At 43.8% G+C, this 23,799-nt stretch overlaps 1 protein-coding gene across 1 annotated transcript in view; it reads left to right on the forward strand.

The window, feature by feature from the left end:
* LOC143924555 (multidrug resistance-associated protein 1-like) overlaps positions 1–23,799 on the forward strand; it is a 435,651-nt gene that overhangs the window by 102,116 nt on the left and 309,736 nt on the right. Inside the window, exons 8-9 of the mRNA XM_077448932.1 lie at positions 5,091–5,222; positions 5,870–6,091. Of these exons, the coding sequence (XP_077305058.1) occupies positions 5,091–5,222; positions 5,870–6,091 (354 nt within the window). The remainder of the gene's footprint in view (positions 1–5,090; positions 5,223–5,869; positions 6,092–23,799) is intronic.

Genomic DNA, 23,799 nt, shown 5'->3' on the forward strand with positions numbered 1-23,799 from the left:
AGAGGTATCCCTACTTCTCAGACTAGGTGGTGTCTGTTGGTCTTCTGGTCCAGGAAAATCTCAGATGTCTGAATTCAGAGTGTTATTGCAAGGAGCTACAAACTGAAGTTTCAAACTCTGTCTCCTCAACACACTTCATGCTTTAAAGTTTGCCAGTGTCCCCACAAAGATGGGCAGATATTCTTAGTTATTTAGCAGCTCTGTTGCCAGGGGGTTGTAGCTCCAGTCCTAAAAGACAAATACCCTCAAGATTTCTATTGAAACCTATTCACAGTTTCCAATTCAAATGGAGGATTTTGGCCAATTATGGGCCTGAAAACTTTAAACTTGTTCCTACGGGTTTAAAAGCTCCATATGGAATTGACCTGGTTGGTTATTGCCTCCCTCCTGCCATGTAACTTTCTGCCTTCAGCAGACGTCCATGTTGTTTACGTTACATTCCCATATTTCCTCTTATTCAGCCCTAACTGTGCTTTGCAGTGAGCGATTAGGGTTGCCAATTTGTTGCTCTTCACTTTGCTCAGTCCACCGCCCCCTGGGTTTTCACAATGGTGCTTGCCCCAGTTTTAGCTCCATTCTCACCAGATATGCGCTATGGTTTACCTGGGCAATCTCCTGCTAAGGGACCTGTCCTCTTCACCCCTATCAGCCAATGTTCAGCAAATAGTTCAGACAGTGAATTGCTTCAGCTGGATCTTCAACTTGCGGAAGTCATGACTGGAAACGCCTCACTATTTAGAGTAATGAGGAAACGATGATCCGCACTCCAGTGATTGCTCTTAAACAATTTGGTATTTATTAACAAGCCACAGTGACCAAACGCAAATAAGAAAGGTTGACGCGTTTCAGCCTATAAGGCCTTAGTCATAACCACATTACAGACATGAAACTTTGAAATAAACTTTGAAATAAATAGTACCTGTGGCTGACATTGGATATGGCATTGATCTTCCTGCACAGGAACAAACTTCTCTCCCTCTGCTCTCATGCTTGGGCCTTTCAGGCCAATGGCCGACCCTCAGTTTGTGCCTGCATCAGGGTCTTGGGCCAGATAATAGCCACTTTGTGGCAGTGCCATATGCTCAGTCCAGACCATTGGGAATAACAGGCTCAGCCCTTGGACTGCCCCTTTCATCTAACCTGCCAGGCCAGACTCTTGCTGGCATTATGGAAGCCCTCACTCTCAAAGATGTAGAAAGATCTCATGGCAGGTGCTGACCGGTCAGGCTAGGGAGGAGTGCCGGATGCCCTGTGCAGAGGACTTGGTCATTAGCAAAAGCCAAGCTTTCCACCAACATCCTGGAATTCAAGGCTTTTGGTTGTCCCTTTTATCATTGGACCCCTCAGTTGCAAGATCACCCAACGTGCATCAAGTTGGAGAGTACCATGTCCTACATCAGCCATCAAGGAGGCACAGAAAGTTGCTCTCTCAAAAGAAAGCATACTTGATCCTTTCTTGGACAGAATGTCAGCTTCTTGCCCTGTCTGTGTTCCACATCCCAGGTGTGAAAATTGGCAGGCAGATATTCTCAGTCATCATTTTCTTAATCCTAAGGAAAATACTCTCTCCTTCCCGAGGTGTTTCAAGCCCTTTGTCACAAGTGGGCAGCACTGGATGTTAATATTCTGGTGCCAAGATTCAATAACAAGCTGGACAGATTTGTCACCAGGTCCAGGGACCTTTGGGCCTTCACAATGGATGCTCTAGTGATTCCTGAATTATGCTTTTTTTGGCTCTCCAGTTTATCCCATGCTTGCTCCAGAGGACTGAGAAGCAGTCTCAGACTCTCTCTGCATTTTGCTGATTCTCATTGCCCCGAATTGGTTCAGGAGGACAAGGTATTTGAACATATTCAGACACCTAATAGACACTCCATGGGCCCTTCAGGATCCTACAGGCCTTCTGTCCCAAGCACTGGCCCACCATCCTGCTTCTTAGTCACTGGCTTTTTATGACTTGGCTGTCCTAAGGGATAGGGTCTTACCATATTGAGTTATCCTTTCCCTCTTTAAGGCAAGGATGTTAACATTTTTGTAAAGTCTACCATTGTACCTTGGGGCCTATTTTGTGTGGTGAGAGGCTAGGAAGTTCCACCCTAGAAAGTACTCCATTGGATTCATCCTGTCTTTTCTACAGTCTGGCCTTCAGCATCTGGCCATGGGCACCAGCCTTTGACTGCCCTTTTTCAGAGATCATTATCCTCTTAGGCTTTTGTACAGTGCTTTGCACATGTCTCTCCTTTGAGCTTGATTATTCAATCTGCGAAAGTCATCAATGAATCCTATTGTCAGTCACCTTGAGGCTAGGTGACAGATGCACACTGTTGGGATCAGGGGTGCACCGCAAGGTAGCGGACCCTATGGCTGACTGCTGTGGATGGGAGTCAAGGTGGTAAGGAAGACAGGGCCGCCGGAACACCAAGACGGATTCCCACCGGGGTTAGAGCGTAAGATTCCCTAGGGCGCGGAGTCTAAGAGGCAACAGGTGTTCACCAGAGCCTCTAGTGGTGAGGATGGACTGGGCTGCAACTGGCTCAAGGTCGCGACCCCAAGGATCCCCCAGCTCACGTCCACAGTAGGCAATAGGAGGATAGGGATAGTAAGGGAATAAGCCAAGGTCGGGGCCACAAGCAGACAAGGACAACAGAGTTCACGCCAAAGGTTCAGGGTCACAGGCAAACAGGGATAGTCGGGGACATGCCAAAAAGTCAGGGTCACGAGCAGACAAGTATAGTTGAGAACACGCCAAGGTCGGTAACAGAAACAAATGTAGAGCACATGGCAGGCAGGTAACAGGAAACTAAACACACAAAGGTTGATCAGCAGGGTTGACCTGCAGTGCACAGGTTAATATAGAGTTCTCTGAAAGGAGCTAGGGTGGAGCCATGCTAGAGGAGGGATTATAAAAGCAGTCAGGTGAGAGGCGGCTGGTCTCTAGAGATGAACACATGGAGACTGGTAAGCTGACAGAAAAACTCTATTGCATAACCATGACATACCGTATATACTCGAGTATAGGCCGACCCGAATATAAGCCGAGGCCCCCAATTTACCCCCAAAAAACTGGAAAAAATTATTGACTCGTGTATAAGCCGAGGGTGAGACATGCCTGTCCATCCCTGTGTGTCCGTCCATCCCTGTGGGTCCATCCATCCCTGTGTGTGTGTCCATGCATCCGTGTGTGTGTGTGTGTGTGTCCATGCATCCGTGTGTGTGTGTGTGTGTGTGTGTCCATGCATCCGTGTGTGTGTGTGTGTGTGTGTGTGTGTGTGTGTGTGTCCGTGCAGCCTACCTGTGTCCAGCCTGCCTGTGTCCGTCCAGCCTGTGTCCGTCCAGCCTGCGTCCCGTCCAGCCTGCGTCCCGGCCCGGCCCGTCCCGGCCCGCCCCGGCCCGGCCCGTCCCGTCCCGAGCCGAGCCTCCGTCCTTCAGGTCTTCGTCGGCGGCCATTCTAGGATTCAAAAGCCGCGCCTCCGTCGGTGATAGGCGGAACACTCAATTTCCCACTGACTGCTGTTCCGCCTATCGGATGTCCGTGATAGGCGGAACACTCAATTTCCCAGCAGCCTGTGTTCCGCCTATCACGGGCATCGTCTCATCCTCGTCCGTAGTACGAGGATGAGACGATGCCCGTGATAGGCGGAACACAGGCTGCTGGGAAATTCAGTGTTCCGCCTATCACAGGCGAAGGCGGAGCCGGAGGCGCGGCTTTTGAATTCTAGAATGGCCGCTGTCTGTCTGCTCGACACGCTGATCGAGCGGGCAGACAGCGATGACTCGAGTATAAGCCGAGGGGGGCACTTTCAGCCTCAAAAAAGAGGCTGAAAATCTCGGCTTATACTCGAGTATATACGGTAGATTGATTTATTAAATATTGCCCATATGTTTTTTATTATAAGATGAAAGATGTATATACATTCTCTTTTACACAACCATTTTTTTATCAAATGTAATCTTTTTTTAATGATTTATAACACATTTATGAAAACTGTAAGCTGATAAGTTTGTAAACAAACCTTCAACCAGCATATGATCACCATAATTGATTATATTTGTTGATTGCATTTTCAGGGACTACTCTGATTGGTTTCTGTTTATTAGACTGAGACCTGTAGCCATCAGATACGATGCAGTCTTTGAATTAGGTGTGCTTACTGATCATCTCTGCATGCTTTATGTATGGATTTGCAGCCACATGATTTTTGGCTGTTTTAGTTAAGAGAAGTATGAGTCTAGAAAAACACACAAAAAATGAATATTCACCTAGATGGATGCATCATCATTCTGATGCTGCATCTGTCCCCCTCCAGCTCTGCACTAAGATTTCTCTCCTCCACATGAGTGGAAACCCGATGCCTGTCAATCACCAGCTCTCTGCTCTATGCCACCAGCGCTCACTGGAGCTCTGGGCTGTAGAGGAGGTGGCAACAACTGGCTTAGTCTCCCAGTGGTTCACTGAGTGGCTGAGCCAGCTGCCGGTCCAGGCATCTCCTTGAATCCTAACATTAATGTTGGGATCTTTCCAGAGCCTGGACCAGCTGAACAGAGTGCACTGCCCAATGGAGTGCAATGCTATGTTCCATACGAGAAATAGAGTCAAAACAACTTTGGCCATACTTCTTCTTTAAAGAGCAGGCTCACCTATTAAAGAGTATAGTTTGGCATACAGCTACAGTTTGGGGGTGAGATTTTGTTCTAGTTCACATTACTTGGGCCTATCCATTAAAGTGTCTATTTTAAGAAGTGTTTTTACAACCATTGCCATCTGATGAGATTTTCCATTTCACTCTCTGATCTGACTCTGGCACTAATAGTGAGAAATTGTTATTATCCATTAAAGCAATCCTTTCCTCTGATCTTTGATTAATCAACAATTAGTTTTAGAAATTAGCTGGTAATACCAGTAAAGAAATTACTTGTTAACCACTATACATGTCACTTTTTTTTTTAAAGTCGGGAACCAGTCTTATATCTTGATTTTGCCTATTGTCTCAATAAAAAGTTATGAAAAAATGGCACGGAAATCTGATTTTGGTTAGTACTATCACTACCCTACTTATCCTGTCACTTTTTGTATTTGTTTTATTTATAAGGATTATGTTCAGAGGTTACAAACAACCATTGAAAGCTGAAGATATTTGGTCCCTGAGGAAATCTGACACAGCAGAAGAAATTTTACAGAGGTTCTCAAAAGAGATACAGAAGGAATGGTATAAAACCAAGCTGTAAGTGCCTTTTAGATTTAAAAAACTACTATATACATATTTTTTGTTCTTATTACTGTTCTATAATAGTCTAGTCTAACCATTTCATTTTCACATGAACTGTTTACATGTTAAAAACAAACTAATTTTACTTTTAGACATTATGTAGTCTAATAAGAGATAATAGATTAGGAAATTAAATTAACTTTTGCCAGAATTTCTCTTTGAAACCGTGAGAAGAAGAATGCCTCCTCAAAGTTCATTGTTCTCTATTCACTATGTATGCTTCATGAGCCGTTGCCAGAGAGTATTTATTTTAAGTGTTTTTTTAATTAACTGGTTTGCATTATATACTGTACCTTGGAACTCATTTTATAAAAATTGATAAGTATACATATAATTTTCAGAAGAGCAACTTTTTTTTTTTTTCAAAGTTATCTATATTTTTCACAGAGTTTTGTTTTGATTCCAAGGCCAGCACACAGTGATAGATGTGCTTTATCTATTGTAGATAAAGCACATAAAGTCTGAGGCTGTGCTAGATGCAAACACAAAGATTACCTGAGTGCAGAGAAAAAGCAAAATTTGAATTTCACATTACTAAATAGAAAAATTCACTGAACATATTTCCATATGCAGTTAATATTATAATGCTGTCTCAATAACAGGTTGGAAGTACGCACTACATTCTCTAAGCCACAAATTAATAAAGACATTCAGATCTTTCACGAAGACGAAACTGAAGTGCTGCTGAAAAGTCCAAGCATGCAGATGAACAATCAATCATTACTAAAGATTATGGTCAAAACTTTTGGTCCCTACTACCTGCTGAGTGTCCTGTTAATGGTTCTGTACACTGCATTCCTCTTCATCAGTCCTGAGCTAATGAGGTAATCACAGCTTTCTCTTAAAAAGAAAGGCATTTATATTGACAATGAAAAACATATGCAGAATGGTGGTCCATAACTTGATTACCAGACTAAATTTCAATTCATTTCCTTATTTTAAGTGCTGCCCACCTCTCCCCATGTCAATAATAGGGTCATATTCAGATATAAAGTCCCGAAGACCTTTTTTTTTTTAAGTTTTCGGTTTGATTTAGATTGATACCAATAAGTGGATACATTGTTTTCTTACTGCTTTCTTCATTAATGTATTATGGTAAAATACGATTACAAGAGTCCAAACTTCAGTCCAAACGCATGCTAACCACTTATAGTTCCTATGATCCTAACATTACAGTGGATACAAAATATGCTATAATTTTCACACTGCAGATCAGTGGTTAATGCATTTAGTAGTATTAGCCAAATGTTCAGCTCTGCTCAAAGTCTAGTCCAGCAGCACCAAATAAAAGAAGCATGTCAAATTATATATAAGCTGAACTTTTTAAAATATTATTGTGCACACTCCTAGCACATTAAGAGTGGTAACATTTAATTATATTAAAGAGGTTCTTCAGGGAGAAAAAATGAAACGTTAGCAACTACAAATACTATACTAGCTGACTTTTAATATAAGGACACTTACCTGTCCAGGGATCTAATGTTGTCCTCAACCAAGCCATCTCTTCACTCCCCCTGGTGCCGGCATGTTTAGTGTGGAAAGCTGGCGGTGACTCCTTGCAGCTTCATAGCCAGGTTCCCACTGTGTATGCACAAGTCGCTCTTTACGCTGATCCTGCAGCTTCTTGTGACCTGTGATGTGTCCCAAGAGGTTGCTGGAAGGGAAATGAGGGCGATACAAGCTCTGGTGAAAGGTATCTGCCAAAAGTAGGTACCTGCTTCCCCCTCACCCCCCCAAAGCAAAAGTAACCTCCAATATTGGTTGAGAGGGAGGAAGTATTACTAAAAGCAGAACTTCCCGTTTAGGGTGATGTTCCGCTTTAAGGTAAAATATTTTGCTCACAGATGTTCCACAGTGATAACGCTTATCACGGCCACCAAGGGGCTCCAAGGGTATGAATCTTGGGGCATACCGAACTTACAAACAAGCACAGCATCAAGTGCAAACCTAATTTAATGAATGTAAAAAAAAATAATAATAATAGTATAAAAAGAAGTATTGCACTCTCAAATTGGATCATACAGAGATATGTCCTCATGGCTGCAGGATAAGGCTCTGCATCCACTTTGGGTCTGAGTTGCTAAGTGTCATGTGCCAGGGCCATCCCCTTTCTAAAGCCTTACCTGAAATACGTCACCATTCTAGACTTAGTGGTGAACACCAAGCCTTATCCTGCAGCCCTGAGGAGGTGGATATCTCCTATTTCTTGATGGATTCTCTGCATTTGGATCCCTTGCTTTCAGGAGGCATTTCACCTGGACCCGTAGTCTGACCGAAGGCCACAGAAGCCTTAAAAACATCACACAGAGACTGTGATAAGTACTCCTTTTATGAACCAGTCTGTGAGTGCAATACTGTTTTTTACTATTACATTTCTTTTTTACCTTTAATGCACTAGGTTTGTGTCCAATGCTGTGTTTGTATATTACATATAGTTTGGAAGTTCTGTTTGCCTAGAAATTCATACTGCTGGATCCCATGGCAGCTGTGATAATGTTTGTTACTATGGAACATCTGTTAATGCACTATTCTATCTTCATATCATTCAACTGTTACAACTCCTAATGGACTAGAAATTAAAAGAACATACTAGAAAATGATAGGCCTTAGAAAAATAAAGAAAGTAATAACAACAAAGTTGTCTATTAAAATATTAGCTGAGTAAATATCTCAAGCATTCACACAGTCACAAATAATCCCTGTAATTCATCTAATGTATATTTTCTATGATCATCAGCTCCATCTAGTGGCTATATTGTGCTATATAACCTCCAGAGATATCAGTGTTTTATTGTCTCTGAATATAACGACATAAAAGACAACATCACATAAAACACTATACATACAACATAAACAGAGTCCGGACACCGAAAATCTTTGTGCGGGTGTCCCCGCCACGTCAAAACGACATACTAGTGTGAAGGCATAAATATCCTAATTAGGCGGGAGCGTCACATGACGCCACTCTTTGCCGGATCCCGGAAGCTAGCCTGCGATGAGATAGCGGGCTGACGGATTGGAGAGACTGCAACATCTAATACGGGGAGCCTTATATGGCCAACGAAACACATAGAGGCGGATATATCTTGCGGTTATGAGCTCCAAACAGATCCATAGTGCTACCTATGGGACTCTAAGTATGAGACCAAGTTAGTGGACACACCTCCTTCCCGGGAAAACCCGCTGGATATAACAAGTATTGCGGAGTGGGTATCATATGCCAATCTTTTACTACACATATTGCCTATGCAGGCGTGTTATATGTATATTATACAGGCCCAACATCCGGTTTAATACTATAGTGATCCAGTAAACTTGGAACTAGTATCTGGGTAGTGATGCTATCATATTGGAGTATCTACATACATGTGACCACAACATTGGACTCTCATACATCCATATACTTCCTCCATATACCCGCTGCAAACTATTATCAATATATACATTATAGTCCTCATTAACATAGTTGCCAGTATTTATGGGAATTAAACTAGCAAAAGTGTATATTAGATCAGTTGTTATCATAGCCGGCATATTCTTCCCCCTTCTCTTCCTTCCACCCTATCTCTTTCTATACTCAACAGGCTTGAATCTTCCGGGGACCTCTGTGCAGATGCCCCCGCCTAATTAGGATGTATACTAGTATGTCGTTTTGACGTGGCGGGGACACCCGCACAAAGATTTTCAGCATCCGGACGCTCTGTTTTATGTCTTATGTATAGTGTTTTATGTGATGTTATCTTTTATGTCGTCATATTCAGAGACAATACAACACGGGTATCTCTGGAGGTTATTTAGTTGTAGGTGTTAATAATTTTACCGTCCATGACTGGAATAGTGTGTGAATTTTGCAAATTATAAATACATTTTTCTACTATTTATCTTCACATTGTATGCTGTGACACTCATTTGGTCGTCTGGTTCCTGCCAGTCTAGACAGGAACAAACCAGGTTTTTTTGATAGGCATATAGCATATTTGACCAGAGTGACACTGCCCGCATTGGGTTAATGATGTTTTGAAGAGATTTTCATATAATTTTTATGCTCTTTCTATTTTTTGTTTTTTGGTACAAATTATAGGAAATAAACTTATCAGACAAATGGATTATTTGTGATGGCTGTGCCAATGCTTGAGACATTTGAAAATGTTTTTTAAATAGCCCCCATAATGTATAGGCTAGTGGTGTGCAGTAATCTGCACTGTCCAGTTGAAGACATGTTTACAGTTAATCTGTGATTGGTCTGGATAAGTGCATGACATTGTTTGTTACACTTTGCTTTTAAATTTGTAAAATATTTGTACTGTCTTTGATATCAAAATTTGGCTGCCATGTTGATCACAATGACTTTTTCTGACATCACTGGCTGCACACTTGTTTTCAGTGTATCTAAACCCAATTTTTTTTTTTTTTTTGGATAGAGGAGTGGGGGATGATTAGAACCCCTTTCAAGTTTTACTTTAAAGAGATTCCTTTTTACTTCCTGCCTTTTAAAATGGTTGTCTCCAGGGCAGAAGGTAAGAGGAAATCTCAACATAGAGAAGTAAAAATGATTTTTAGGTTATGTAGGGGAACTTTATACCTTCTTTCAGTTTTTTTCCCCAATTAATTAATTACTTAATTAATGAATTGGTATGTTTACCTTTTAACATGATATGCTTAGACCCAGCCTGTCTAGAAAATGTGGTTACCTGCTAACTTGCAACATCCACAGGCAGGTCAACTCTTCAATAAGAAGTTAAATCCAACACAATTTTACTTCAGCTCATTTCAGTACCGAAGATGTTTTCTCCAGTCTTTTGAAGTGTAAGAAAACAGTGACTTCCTGAGTCTCTTTGAAAAATGAACGCTGTCGAAGGGAACATGGAGGAAGTGGGATTAGCTAAGACTAAATCAATTAGCACTAAACAGAAAGAAGGGCAGAGGAAGATACCAAAATCGCATTAGCAAACAAGTTTTAGTGGCCCAAACTTCCACTGGATGTCAGCATACTACAAAACAATAACAATACAAGTACAATACAATAAAATTGTACACAATTTGCAAAATGTGAAAAACAAAAAAATAGGATTTTTATAATAGCTTATCTGTAAAATCCTTTTTTTTTTAATGTACATCATGGGACACAGAGCACCACAGTCATAACTGTATGGGTTATACGCCACCTTCAGGTGATGGACACTGGCATAATTACAGACAGGAAGTCCCCCTCCCTATTAAACCCCCCCCCCCCCACCTAGGGACTACCTTGGTTTTGTAGCAAAGCAATAAATATATATATATATATATATATATATATATATATATATATATATATATATATATATTGTGAGGGGTTAGCTCGGCAGCGGGTGTGTGTGACCCCCTGGATGGGTTCACAACACAAAGTCAGGCACAGCAGACAGCGGTGTAGGTTCAAAAAACAAAAGATCCGGTTTATTTAGGCTACATGCAGTGATACATATAACAGCCAAACAAAATAAAACAAGAAAATAAATCCTGGTCAGCTTGACCTCTAACTACACACGTAGACTCCCTGTCTAACAACTGGGTGCAGCCTTGTGCTGCCCCAGTCCCTGTCTCTATTGTAGGGGTTTGCCACACAGGCGTTAACTCACCGCACAGAACAGATCTCAGACTCCCCAGTCTATACACACAAAACTGGTTCCAGGATGGAGCATCTCCCTAACCATGCTGGGGTTTTTTGTAGAGGTCTTAATGAGCCCACTTACTTCAGCTGGGCTCATTAACTCTTCCCCTCTAATTGTAAAAGTCTGCATAAAGCCTGAAACTAGGACACACATATTTACCATCCTGGATACAACCAGGTGACTTTACCTGCCTGCTGCCACTATATATATATATATATATATATATATATATATATATATATATATATATATATATATATATATATATATATATATATATATATATATATATATAATATACATATCCCAAAAAAGAGGGTAGGGACCTCTGTGCCCCGTGATGTACTTCCAAGAAAAGGATTTTACAGGTAAGCTGTTATAAAAATCCTATTTTCTTTTTCGTACATAACGGGACACAGAGCACCACAGTATAACTGTATGGGATGTCCCAAAGCAATGGCATCTGAGGAGAGGGAGACACAAAAAAAACCAATGCAGACCGCCGCCAGACATGAGGACCTATACAGCTGCCTGCAGAACACTGCACCCAAAGGTGGCATCCTCTTGTTGACTGGCATCCACCTGGTAGAATTTCGTGAATGTATGCACTGGTGACCATGTTGCGCCCTTGTAGACCTGAGACATGGAGGCTCTGTGATGAATTGCCCGAGAAGCACTAACTACCCTGGTAGAGTGCGCCCTAGGACGAAAAGGCGGAATTTTCCCTTTTAAGTCATAGGACTGAAGAATAACCTGATGGATCCACCTAGAAATAATTTTGACGCTGCTTGTCATTTTCTGGGACCTTCTGGTAGCACAAACAGTCAGTTTTCCGTATCTGAGCTGTTGCTTCCAGATAGAATTTAACCGCTCTTACTACGTCAAGGGAGTGTAATAAATTTTCCTCTGCAGAACATGATTCTGGAAAAAACAAGGGAAATATCCTGGTTCACATGAAAACTGGATACTACCTTAGGTAAAAAGGATGGGCGAGGATGTAAGACCACCTTATCTTTCTGAATGATCAAGTATGGCTCTTTACAAGAGAAGGCTGCTAACTCTGAAACTCTCCTTGTGGAGGTTATTGCTACTAAAAATACTAATTTCTTTGTCACAAGGACCAATGGAGTATCATATATTGGTTCAAAAGTAGGTTACTGAAGGACTGACAATACCAGGTTCAAATCCCATGGACACAGAGGTGATCTAACCGGATGATTTATACATGATACTCCCTGAATAAAAGCCTGAACTAAACAATAAGAAGCAATACGTTTTGGTAAAAATACTGACAAAGCCGAGACTTGACCCTTGATAGTACTCGTGGCTAGTTTCATCTCTACTCCTGATAGAATTCTACTTATGACATACTTGCGAGGGTGCCAACCTCTACTCTCGCACCAGGAGATGTAGGCTTTCCAGACCCTATAGTAGATAGCTCTAAAAGCTTGTTTTCTTGCATTAATCAGGGTAATTATTAGTGGACTTGAAAGCCCATGATGCTCTAGCACGAGGGTCTCAACAGCCAAAGCGTTTGTAAGGCAGGATGGAACACAAGCCCTTGCGAAAGCAAATCTGAGCAGGACAGGAAAGTCCAAGGCTCCCCTACTGCCATCCTCACGATTTCTGCATACTAGGATCTCCTGGGCCAAACCAGAGCCACTAGGATTCAAAGTTTCTGTTCCGTTTTCAATCTGCGTAGGAGACGCAGGAGCAGGGGACCTGGAGGAAATGCATAGATCAGAGAAAACTGATCCCAAGGAGTTACTAAGGCATCTGATCCACAAGCCAGCAGATCCCTTGTACTTGACATAAAATTGTCCAACTTTTTGTTGAACCTGGACACCAACAGGCCTACGTCTGGGGTGCCCCACCTTTGGCATATGGCCTGAAAGACGTTGGGGTGCAGAGACTAGAGGTCGACCGATATATTGGCTGTCTGCTATTTGGCGTTTTTTAATTAATCGGCATCGGCCGATTGTGCTGATAAAAAAAGGGCGATTTATAACTTCAGCGCGCCTTGCAAATCACTTCTGTAATAGAAGTCAATGCAAGTTGTCTAGGTCTTCCATAGAGCGACTTGTTTCTCCTATCTGCGCAGTCTGCCAAGAAATGACCAAAGAGATACAATGTTTCTTCTTATCAATGGACTGAACTCTGTGTGTAGGAGTTCTCAGTTTAACCATATAAAGACTAAATCTTTTCTGACACTTGTTGCTTACAAGTAAAAATCCTGTATTTTCTGCTAGTAAATCACTTAGAACCCCCAAAAAGTATATATATATTTTTTTTAGCAGAGACCCTATGGAATAAAACAGCGGTTGTTGAAATACTTTGTCATGCGGAATTTTTGCAGAGGTCTTTCAAACGCAATTTTTGGAAAAAATACACTAATAATAAAAAAAAAAAATGAAAACAGTAAAGTTTTGATTACCTGTTTTTGTGCATTTAATATTTAAGATATAGGTTTTTTATCTAAATTATACATACAAGTGAACTGATTGGAGGTTTGTTTAATAAATGTTTAAATGTAAGACATTTTCTGTATCACTTATTACTTAAGGCTGCTTACACACTGGAGCGGGCAGGGGTTGATGGTAAAATGCTGCTAGTTTTAGCGGCGATTTACCGTCATTTTAGCTATTCAGCTGATAGCAGGGAGCTTATAACTCAGCTAGCAGCCGAGGAAGGGGTTAAATGTGCCCGTGAAGCGCCACTGTCGAAACGCATTGCAGGCACTTCGGCAGCGATGCCCATTCACTTCAATGGGCCGAAGTGGTGGAGGAGTGGTATACACCACTCCAAAGATACTGCTTGCAGGACTTTTTTTTAATGTCCTGCCAGCGTATCGTCTCAGTGTGAAAGCACTCGGGCTTTCACACTGAGACTGCAGGGAAGCCGTTTTGCAGGCACTTTGCAGGCGCTATTTTTAGCCCAAAAGCTCCTGAAAAATGCCCCGTGCGAAAGGTGTCAAACTGTTAGATTTTATGAGATGAAGGGAAAAAAAAATCAGCCTAACATATCGGCCCCAAAAAATTTGCATCATATATCGGCCATCGGCCGCCGCAACTTCTAAATATCGTCATCGGCCAGAGAAAAACCCATATCGGCTGCCTTGATGATTGATATAGGCTACTGCTGTGGCATTGTTGGACTGAACTTGGACAAGACCGTTTCGTAGCTTGTCTGTCCAGGCCTTCAGGACCAGGCGTGTCACACGATTTTCTAGAATGTTGATGGGTAGGAACCTTTCGGAATCTGACCATTTCCCCTGGACGGTGTCTTTTTCCAAGACTGCTCCCAGCCCAAGCGGCTGGCATCGGTCGTCACTAGTCTCTTCCAAGTGATGGGTATGAAGGTCTTCCCTTTCTGCAGATTTTTGGCTGACAATCATCAATTGAGACTTTGACAAAGACTTGGAGTCAAACCCATTGGACAATCCAAATCCTGTCTTTTCCTGCTCCAGGCAACCAGGATACTGTTTTGCAGAAACCTTGAATGAAATTGGGCATAGGGAACCGCCTCGAATGAGGCTACCATCTTCCCTAACAACCTCATGCAAAGGCGGAAGGAAGGCCTATACTTTGATCTGACCAAGGGTACCAGTTCTCTTATGGCTCAAACCTTTGGGGTAAAAACACTTTCTTGTGGGTAGTATCTATGACAAAACCCAAGTACTCCAATCTTTTTACTGGTCGTAAGGATGATTTTTCTAGGTTGAGAACCAATCCTAAATGTTCCAGATATCTGACCGTGCTTAACACATGCTGATCTAACTCTGCTTCAGACTGATCTATCAGCAGCAGGTCATCCAGGTACGCCACCACTGTTATGCCCTGGGCTCTCGATCTTGCCAAAAGCAGAGCCAGGACCTTTGTAAATACCAGAGGTGTGGTGGCCAACCCAAAGGGCAAGGCCACAAACTGAGAATACCGCTGTTCTACTGAGAATCGCAGGAATATTTGATAAGCGGCAAATATTGGAACATGGAGATATGCATCCTTGATGTCTATCAATGCTAGAGGTTCTCCTCCCCGAAGGGTGGATACTACTGAGCGAATTGTTTCCATGCGAAACAAACTAATGTTTGGGAATTGATTCAGACCCTTGAGATCTGAAATGGGTATGACACTTCCATTTAGTTTCAGCACTGTAAAAAGGTTTGAATAAAACCCCAACCCCTGTTCTCTTAAGGGAGTTGCTATGATGAACCCCTGAGATAGTAGCCGGTCTAGTGCCTGAAATAAGGACTTTCTTTTTATTGGGTCCTTGGGAACGCTTGATCTCTTAGAAAGCAAGATGGTGGAAAATCCCAAAACTCTAGTTTGTACCCCAAAGACACTGTGGAGATGACCCATTTGTCCTGGATTTCCTCCCGCCAGACTCCTGAGAACTGCCAGAGCCTTCCCCCCACTCGATTGAGTGGGGGCGCCTCTTCATAAGGAACCCTTGGGACTCTGCTTTGTATGCTTCTGTTCCCAGGGCTTTTTCTGGTCCTGCGTTTGGTTCTGAGGCCGTCCTCTTGGAGTCGACGGTGGAGGCCGTAGTAACTGTCTGGAGGCCATTATCCCTGAAGATGGAGAGGCAGAACGTTTGAAAGAAAAATGCTTACTCTTCCATTTTACTGGAAGAAGGGTACCTTTTCCACTAGATATCTTCTGAATATATTTATCCAAATCATCCCCAAAAATCGTTCCCCATGAAAGGGAAAACCAGTCAGCAGCTTCTTACAAGACAACTCTGCTGACCAATGCTTAAGCCACAAAACCCTGCACATATGAACTAACAGAAGGGTAAGGCGAGATGCTTGATGAATAGAATCTTTAATATCATCAACCACAAAACAAAAGGCCCTGGGCAATTCTGCCAAATCCGGGACGTCTTCCCCTTTGATGACTTGTTTTACTTTGTCATTAAGAGATTGATAGACGCCGATTGCCGCTACTGCAGGCTGTGCAACCTTGCAAAAAGATCTGAACAAAATAATGGGGTGGGCAAACTACATGGCAAATGAGGTTCAATGTAGAAAAATGTAAAATAATGCATTTGGGTGGCAAAAATATGAATACAATCTATACACCAGAAGGAGAACGTCTAGGGGAATCTAGGATGGAAAAGGACCTGGGGGTCCTAGTAGATGATAGGCTCAGCAATGACATGCAATGCCAAGCTGCTGCTAACAGAGCAAATAGAATATTGGCATGCATTAAAAAGGGATCAACTCCAGAGATAAAACGATAATTCTCCCACTCTACAAGACTCTGGTCTGGCCGCACCTGGAGTATGCTGCTCAGTTCTGGGCACCAGTCCTCAGGAAGGATGTACTGGAAATGGAGCGAGTACAAAGAAGGGCAATAAAGCTAATAAAGGGTCTGGAGGATATTAGTTATGAGGAAAGGTTGCGAGCACTGAACCTATTCTCTCTGCAAAAGAGACGCTTGAGAGGGGATATGATTTCAATATACTAATACCATACTGGTGACCCCACAATAGGGATGAAACTTTTTCGCAAAAGGGAGTTTAACAAGACTCATGGCCACTCATTAAAATTACCAGAAAAGAGGTTTACCCTTAAACTATGTAGAGGGTTTTTTACTGTTAGCCCTTGTACACACGGTCGGAAATTCCGACCACAAAATCCATCTGATTTTTTCTGACGGATTTTGTCCGAAACTGGTGTTGCATACACAGGGTCGGACAAAGTTGTCAGAAAATCCAACCGTTCGGAACGTGATGACATTCGTTCGTTACGACGGGACTACGTTCAGGCTAGTAGCCAATAGCTTTGCCCTCGTACTTTGATCTGAGCATGCATGGCACTTTCTCCGATCAGAATTCTCTACAAACGACAAAGTCCGATCGGATCATGTTGTCGGAAAATTTTATATCCAGCTCTCAAACTTTGTTGGTCAGACATTCCGATGGAAAAAGTCCAATGTAGCCCACACACGGTCAGATTATCCGACAACATGGTCCGAGCGGACCTTTTCCGTCGGAAGGAAGGATGTGGAATTCCCTTCCACATGCGGTGATTTCAGCGGGGGTCATTGATAGTTTCAAGAAACTATTAAGCCGCGTACACACGTGGCGGACTGTCTGGCCAACTTAGTCCGTCAGACAATCCGACGGACAGTCCGTCATACTTTCGAATGAATGGACTTGCCCACACACGGCACTTTTTGAGCGGACTAATACGGCGGACTAAGTTCGCCATACTATCCGCCCTACTTTTGAAATGAACGGACTCGCCCACACACGCGGAGGAAAGTTCGCTCATTTCGAGCGCGTCTCCAGGTAGGCGGGGCCCGCGAAGGAGACGTCGCTGACCCCGCCGCCTGGTATGGACTTAAAGGGGAACCCCAACGCCGAAAAAATCGGCGTGGGGGTCCCTCCCAAGTCCACAACAGACCCTTATCCGAGCACGCTACCCGGCCGGCCAGGAAAGGGGGGGGTCCTGAGCCGTACCAGGCCGCGTGCCCTCAACATGGGGAGGTGCCTTGGGGAAGGGGGGGCCGCGCGGCCCCCCCACCCCAAAGCACCTTGTCCCCATGTTGATGAGGACAAGGGCCTCTTCCCGACAACCCTGGCCGTTGGTTGTCGGGGTCTGCGGGCGGGGGGCTTATCGGAATCCGGGAGCCCCCTTTAATAAGGGGGCCCCCGGATACCGGCCCCCCACCCTATGTGAATGAGTATGGGGTACAATGTACCCCTACCCATTCACCTGTGAAAAAAAGTACAAAAAAAACACAACACAGGGTTAAAATATTTTATTGCACAGCTCCGGGGGTCTTCCGTCTTCGGGGGTCTTCTCGCCGGACTCCTCCACTATCTTCTTGTAGCTCTTTTGCTAGCGGAGGAGTCCGGCTTTCTTCCTCGCCGCCGGCCTCTTCTCCCGACTTCGGGGGTCTTGTCCCCCTCTTCGGTTCTTATGCCGGGCCACCGCGCCTTCTTATAGCTCTTTTACAGGCGGTGGCCCGGTCTTCTGTCGCCGCCGCCTTCCGTTCTTCTTCTTCTTCTTCTTCTTCTTCTCCAGGAGATGTTGCCTCGACGATCTCTCCGGCCGGAATGCCAGGGACGCAATGCGCGGCCACTTATATAGGGACAATGGGGCGGTGTCACATGGCTTTGTCACATGGGTTGGTCACATGGGTTGATGTCACATGGGGACTATGACATCGTAAGGGGGCGGGGTCACCATGTGACCAACCCATGTGACACCGCCCCATTGTCCCTATATAAGTGGCTGCGCAGTGCGTAACTAGCCATGGAAAATGAGGCTTTAAGCAATGTCTCCATTGTCTTATCTGCTGGATCCTTAAACACCTGAACATTGTCTACTGGACAAGTAAGACTCTTTCACAGAGCAGAAACAGCCGCATCTACTGCTGGCAAACTCAATTTTTTTTTGTAAAGTTCTCCTCCATAGGATGCATCTATGAAAATCTTTTAGGAGGAATAAAATGCCTAGCTGGATGATCCCAATCAGCATAAATAGGCTGTTCCAGCAACGGGTGCATAGGAAAAGCATGTGAACCCTGAGGAGGCTTCATTGAACCCAAAGAAGAGAAAGGTGCTCCAGCCATCTCTGCTAAGGGTAATTTATAACAAAAATGCACCGTTTCAGTGAGTGATTGAACCAACAACCTTTGAGACTGAAGCTGAAACCGAATCCTCTGGGATAGAGTCCTCAAATGAGGAACCATCCTCCTGCCCGTCTAGTGGGCCCCCCCAGGAGCACATCCGAATCCTCTACCCACTCCTGATACGCAGATGCCGAGTCCAGGCCAGGTGAAGTAGCTCTTTCACGTTTCCTCCCAGCCTGGGAAGAGGATGCGAGAAAACTAGCTATCTTTCCATCCAAACCAGCCAGGGCTGTAGCCAAATCATCTTTAATGACATAGGCAGAGGCTAGAATGTTGGAGGTAGCTACAATGCCTAACTGCTCCAATGGCTCAGCCTGGTCACCTGCTTAAGGACTTTCAGTAGAGGATGGCACTGTGGAGGCAGGACTAGGGTGCTCAGACCCTGATCACTGCACTTTTGCACTCCATCTCCCTGATTTTCTTTATGTCTTTTGAGAATACATAGTCCTAAGCATACAGCAGAGGTACCCTGCATCTATTGCTGAGCTCAGTCTTAGCAATGGCTAATATGCCACTATCAATGTCAGCCTGATGCTAAGTAGATGTGCCTGAATTGCCTGTAGCCAATCATCCAGTGCTTACATGCCCTTGGACTGTGCCTGTGTCCCTCCTTCAACCAGCACTCTGTACACTGCAATGAATGGCCTATAAAAAGCCGCCGGTCCGTGCCTGCGCCATGAGAAAGCATGCATGCCGATCCACGTGCACATCGGCGGCCCTGAGCCCCACCCCCTAGTGACAATCTCTCAATCCACAAACTGTGAAGGAGGAGCACTTCACGCATGCCTGTGCGGTGGTACACAATGGCAGTCCCAGGGAGGGGGGGAAGGGGGTGAGTACACTAATGCCTAGATGCCCCCCTTTTACCCTTCTACCCCCCTACGAGTAGCAGCTGACAGGAGCCTAGGACCCCTCCACAGGTACTGCTCGACACAGCTATCCATAGGGTCTAGCATGAGATGTTTAACACTACATATGTAAATAACATCCTCTAGTGGTTGATTGAAAATATAAATACAGGCACGACAACATCTACTTAAAAGAGGTCCATAGGAATGTCTCAGGATCTTCTTAACTTACCATTTCTGCCGCAGAGTACAAACTGGAATACTCACAGTGACCCAATCTTCACCCATCACGGCAGGTTGGAGTCATTCCAGACCTTCAAGGACGGGGTCCCCTTTTAATGTAGGGTACACTGCCTTGGACCCATATAGCGCCCTGCCAGAACAAAACCTGTGGCATGAGAAAGTGGCCAAGGCGCTGGATCCCACGGCCCAGCTCTCTTAAAGAGAAGCGTTACGGGCAAAACCTCGTTCTTCCGCACCAAGGCTCGGGTACCATTCAACTTAGCCTTTGATTGTGGCCCTTGAATGGATCTGATTGTGCAGCTCCTTGACCCTGCAGGCCTTTCCAGGGGGCTTCTTTAGCACAGACTTTAACTGTGAGCAATACCTTACACACTGACGAAAAAACTGAGGTACTGCCTGGGTGGGAGGGGTTATATAGGGAGGGAGACTTCCTGTCTATCACCTGAAGGTGATGTATAACCCATACAGTAATTACTGTGGTGCTCTGTGTCCGTGATGTACGAAAAAGAAAATACAATAGTAGAATGGAATAAAAGACATAAAAAATACATGAAAGTGGGTCGAGCACCTGTTGCAAATTTTCCCTGAAATTAAAAATGATAGCATATCTATCTATATAGACAAATCTCTTGCTGCAGCTACTGTATTCTGATGGCTAGTGGCGCTGATATGATGCAGCTGCTCAGCTAACATTTTTCCACCCGACTCCTTTGAACTTTTAGTCAAAGAATTTTGGGCAGACGGGTGCACAACAGGCCACACAAAAAAACAATATTCTTATTGTTCATCAGGAACCAGCCAAAATGAGATCAATGTATTGCCAGCTTTGGCTGTATTCTGGTAAACTTGTTCACTTGTCTTGTATTGACATAAAGAACACTAGTCCCTAGACCTTATACACACCAGCTCTGCTCCTATCCACTGCTTTAATCAATGCCTCCATTAAATTCCTAATATTTCTTGGTATAGTACACATACATTATGTACACTTTCCTACCTTTTTATAATGCAGTATTTGATGGCTCTGTGTCCGCCAGTCATCAGTTCTCAGCAATGTCACATGGGGAGCACACCTAATAGATTACAAGAATTGCCTTTCAGAGAAATTGCAGGGACCATTGTGGCTTTCAAGTTGTCATATAGGAGTACTGGATAATGCTCACTTTACAGTAATTGGAGTGCGTTTTGGTGGTGGTGGTGGGGGTTATTTATTGACAGGTGAGCTTTTTGATGTAAGGACAGGTTATTTTTTTCTTCATGACCAAGCCATTTTTTGTGATACGGCACTGCGTTACTTTAACTGACAATTGCGCAGTCATTTTGAAGATCGCCTTTTTGCCTGTGTACTGAAAAATCGCATCGGCAAGTGGTTAATAAGCGTGTAGGCAGGTTCAAGTTGGCCTCCCTACATAAGTGGCACTGTTAGGTCCCGCTTGCAGAGAGAGTTCAGGACAGCAGGAACATCCTTTCCACTTAGTCCTCTGTATGGTCATCAGGTTGGCTGCTGTCCGATTGGATGCTGTCACCCAGGTGACCCCTCAGCCTTCTTAATGAGGGCAGAGCTTACAAAAAATCCCTGGCTCACTGCTGTATGCATCTGCATCTGGTTAGGTGAGGGACAGGAACCTGTTTGGTAGGGATATTTCATGTTTGTTGGGAGACACATATGATATTTAGAGAGATATGGTTATGCAGCCACCCTCAGGAGGATGGACACTGGCAATCAAAGTTGTTGTAAAACATTAGCCTAAACCCTGCTTCTTCTATCATGCCTCTGTTGTTTACGATTGTCCTCAGGCATTGGGCTTTTCCTATCTTTTTGGTTTTAGCCCAAATCAATCAATTTTTATTCTAGAAAGATTTCTTTGGTAGGTGCAGCTTTAAAGTGCTCACTATTGTAGCTTTCTGGATTGGCTAGAACTCTGCATTGCCAGCAAAGTTGTTTCTGGTTCCCACAAGGAAGGCTTGTAATGTGGCTTTAAGAGTGTTGTATAGTAGTACTGGATAATGCTTACTGTGCAGTGATTGTAATCTGGTGGTGTTGGTAGAGGGTTATTTAACCTCCCTGGCGGTATGATTCAGTCTGGATTTAGGTGCTAAAAGCGGTACAATTATTTTGCATGGAAATCTGGCGTTTTATTTTGTAGTCCTGTAATTCTTAGGAATAACTCTCCTAAATCTGTCCAAACCAGAGTCTAGCAGACATCCCGGGTATGATAACGTTTATAATATAATAAAGAACAATAAAAATTATTCAATAATGTAATCAAATCCTAAAACGCTGAAAAAGGGACACATTTTGGTTGCTATGGACACTCTCCAAATTTCAGGCAGAAAAAACAGTATTTATAATATAAAAGTGCATGCAGGGCACTGCACAGACCACTAGGGACAAAGAGGGTGTGTAATTTTTTAATACAGCACTGTAATCTGTAAGATTACAGTGCTGTGTGTGTTTTGTGTCTTTTTACTTTTTTGAATTTGCCGCCGTTCTCTGCTCCCGTGCGCCGTAATGCCGCAGGGAACGGAGCTCGGTGGCATTCGACACTGTGAATCGAGCGGAGGACAGCTCGATCGCACAGCGCAGAGGACATCGCTGGATCCAGGGGACAAGGTAAGTAACTCTCACTGTGTCCTCCCCTGCATCCAGCGAAGCGATCCTGAGTCTGGCTCGGGGTTACCGCTCCTGCTAGTAAATTCCCAACCCGAGCCAGACTCAGGATTACGGCTAGGGTGGTTAAGGAAAGGTAAGCTTTTTAATGTAAGGACAAGTATTTTTTATTAAGTGCAGGGTTCTTTACTTTCAGGATTTTCTATGCTGTGGAGATATAATAGCTAATAGCCTCAAGCACGGCAGCAAGTCTGATACCTAGCCCCACCTCAGGATCAATACCCTGATCAGGATCATCATCTTAGGCCCATAGTACCATCAACAGCATCCACAAACCATGTGCTACTTCAAATACTCAGCTGAAGTTCTGCACAGACTAAGGAACATCAACACCACATTGCCATCTTCCATACAAAAAATACTTCAAAGAGAACAACTATTAAAAACCGGACGACAAGCAGCTCCCAACCACAGGAAGACATCTACTCGACCACTACAATTAGATTGCGCCTTGATTAACGCCAGGTCTGCAGTCAAACATAGACTGGAAGTACACGACTTCATCATCGAGAACAATGTAGACTGCCTCTTCATCACCGAATGCTGGTTAACCTCTGACTGCAACACCATCCTCACCGAATTGGTGCCGGAAAACTACAGGATCCTAACCGAACACCGGATAGGGAAAAAAGGAGGAGGCCTAGCAGTGATCTTTAAAGGTCACCTGGATCTCACTAAACCATCATCTCAGAACCCAGTTCCTTTTATGGAAACCCTGACGCTACATCTTCAACCAACACCCCATGACACCACTCATATTCTACTGTGCTACAGACCACCGGGACCAAAGTCCAATCTTCTTTCACCCCTCACGGAATCCTTTGCAATGCACACCCTAAAATTCAAAAATTTCCTGGCACTCGGAGATTTCAACCTTTGGGCAAACGAGCCTAAAGACCCCATCACGACTGCCTGCATCAATCAACTAGAAGAACTGGGTCTACAGCAACTGATAAAGACTCCCACGCATGGGTCAGGACACACCCTGGACCTCATTTTCAAACAGAACATCGACGTCAACATACTCGACAACATAACTCTGCCATGGACGGATCACCACGCCATCAAATTCAAAATCGCTACCAACATCACCAACGCAAAACTGAAACCTGTAACAACGCACTGGACCAGATCGCATAAAAAACTGTACTCCGAAGCCTTCAAAACCACTCTGTCCAAAAAGATATCTACAATAACCTTAAACCACTCTACGGAGGAAACACTCAACTCCCTGAACAAGGCATTACTGCAATCAGCAGACTCGGTAGCACCAAAATGCAGGGCACTCATCAGGAAGAAAAATGCTGGACGGTTTAATAGCTCCCTCTCCGTACTAAAGCAAGAATGCAGAAGAGCGGAAAGAACATGGAGAAGAAATCCCACCAAGGAAAACCTATTTAACTACAAAGGTCTCACAGAGAATTATCGGAAAGCAATCTTCAAAGCCAAAAAGGACCACTTCTCATATACAATCTC

The sequence above is a fragment of the Lithobates pipiens genome, unplaced genomic scaffold (genome assembly GCF_037356315.1).
Source record: "Lithobates pipiens isolate NorthernLeopardFrog02 unplaced genomic scaffold, aLitPip1_a1.2 Scaffold_22, whole genome shotgun sequence".
Classification (NCBI taxonomy): domain Eukaryota; kingdom Metazoa; phylum Chordata; class Amphibia; order Anura; family Ranidae; genus Lithobates; species Lithobates pipiens.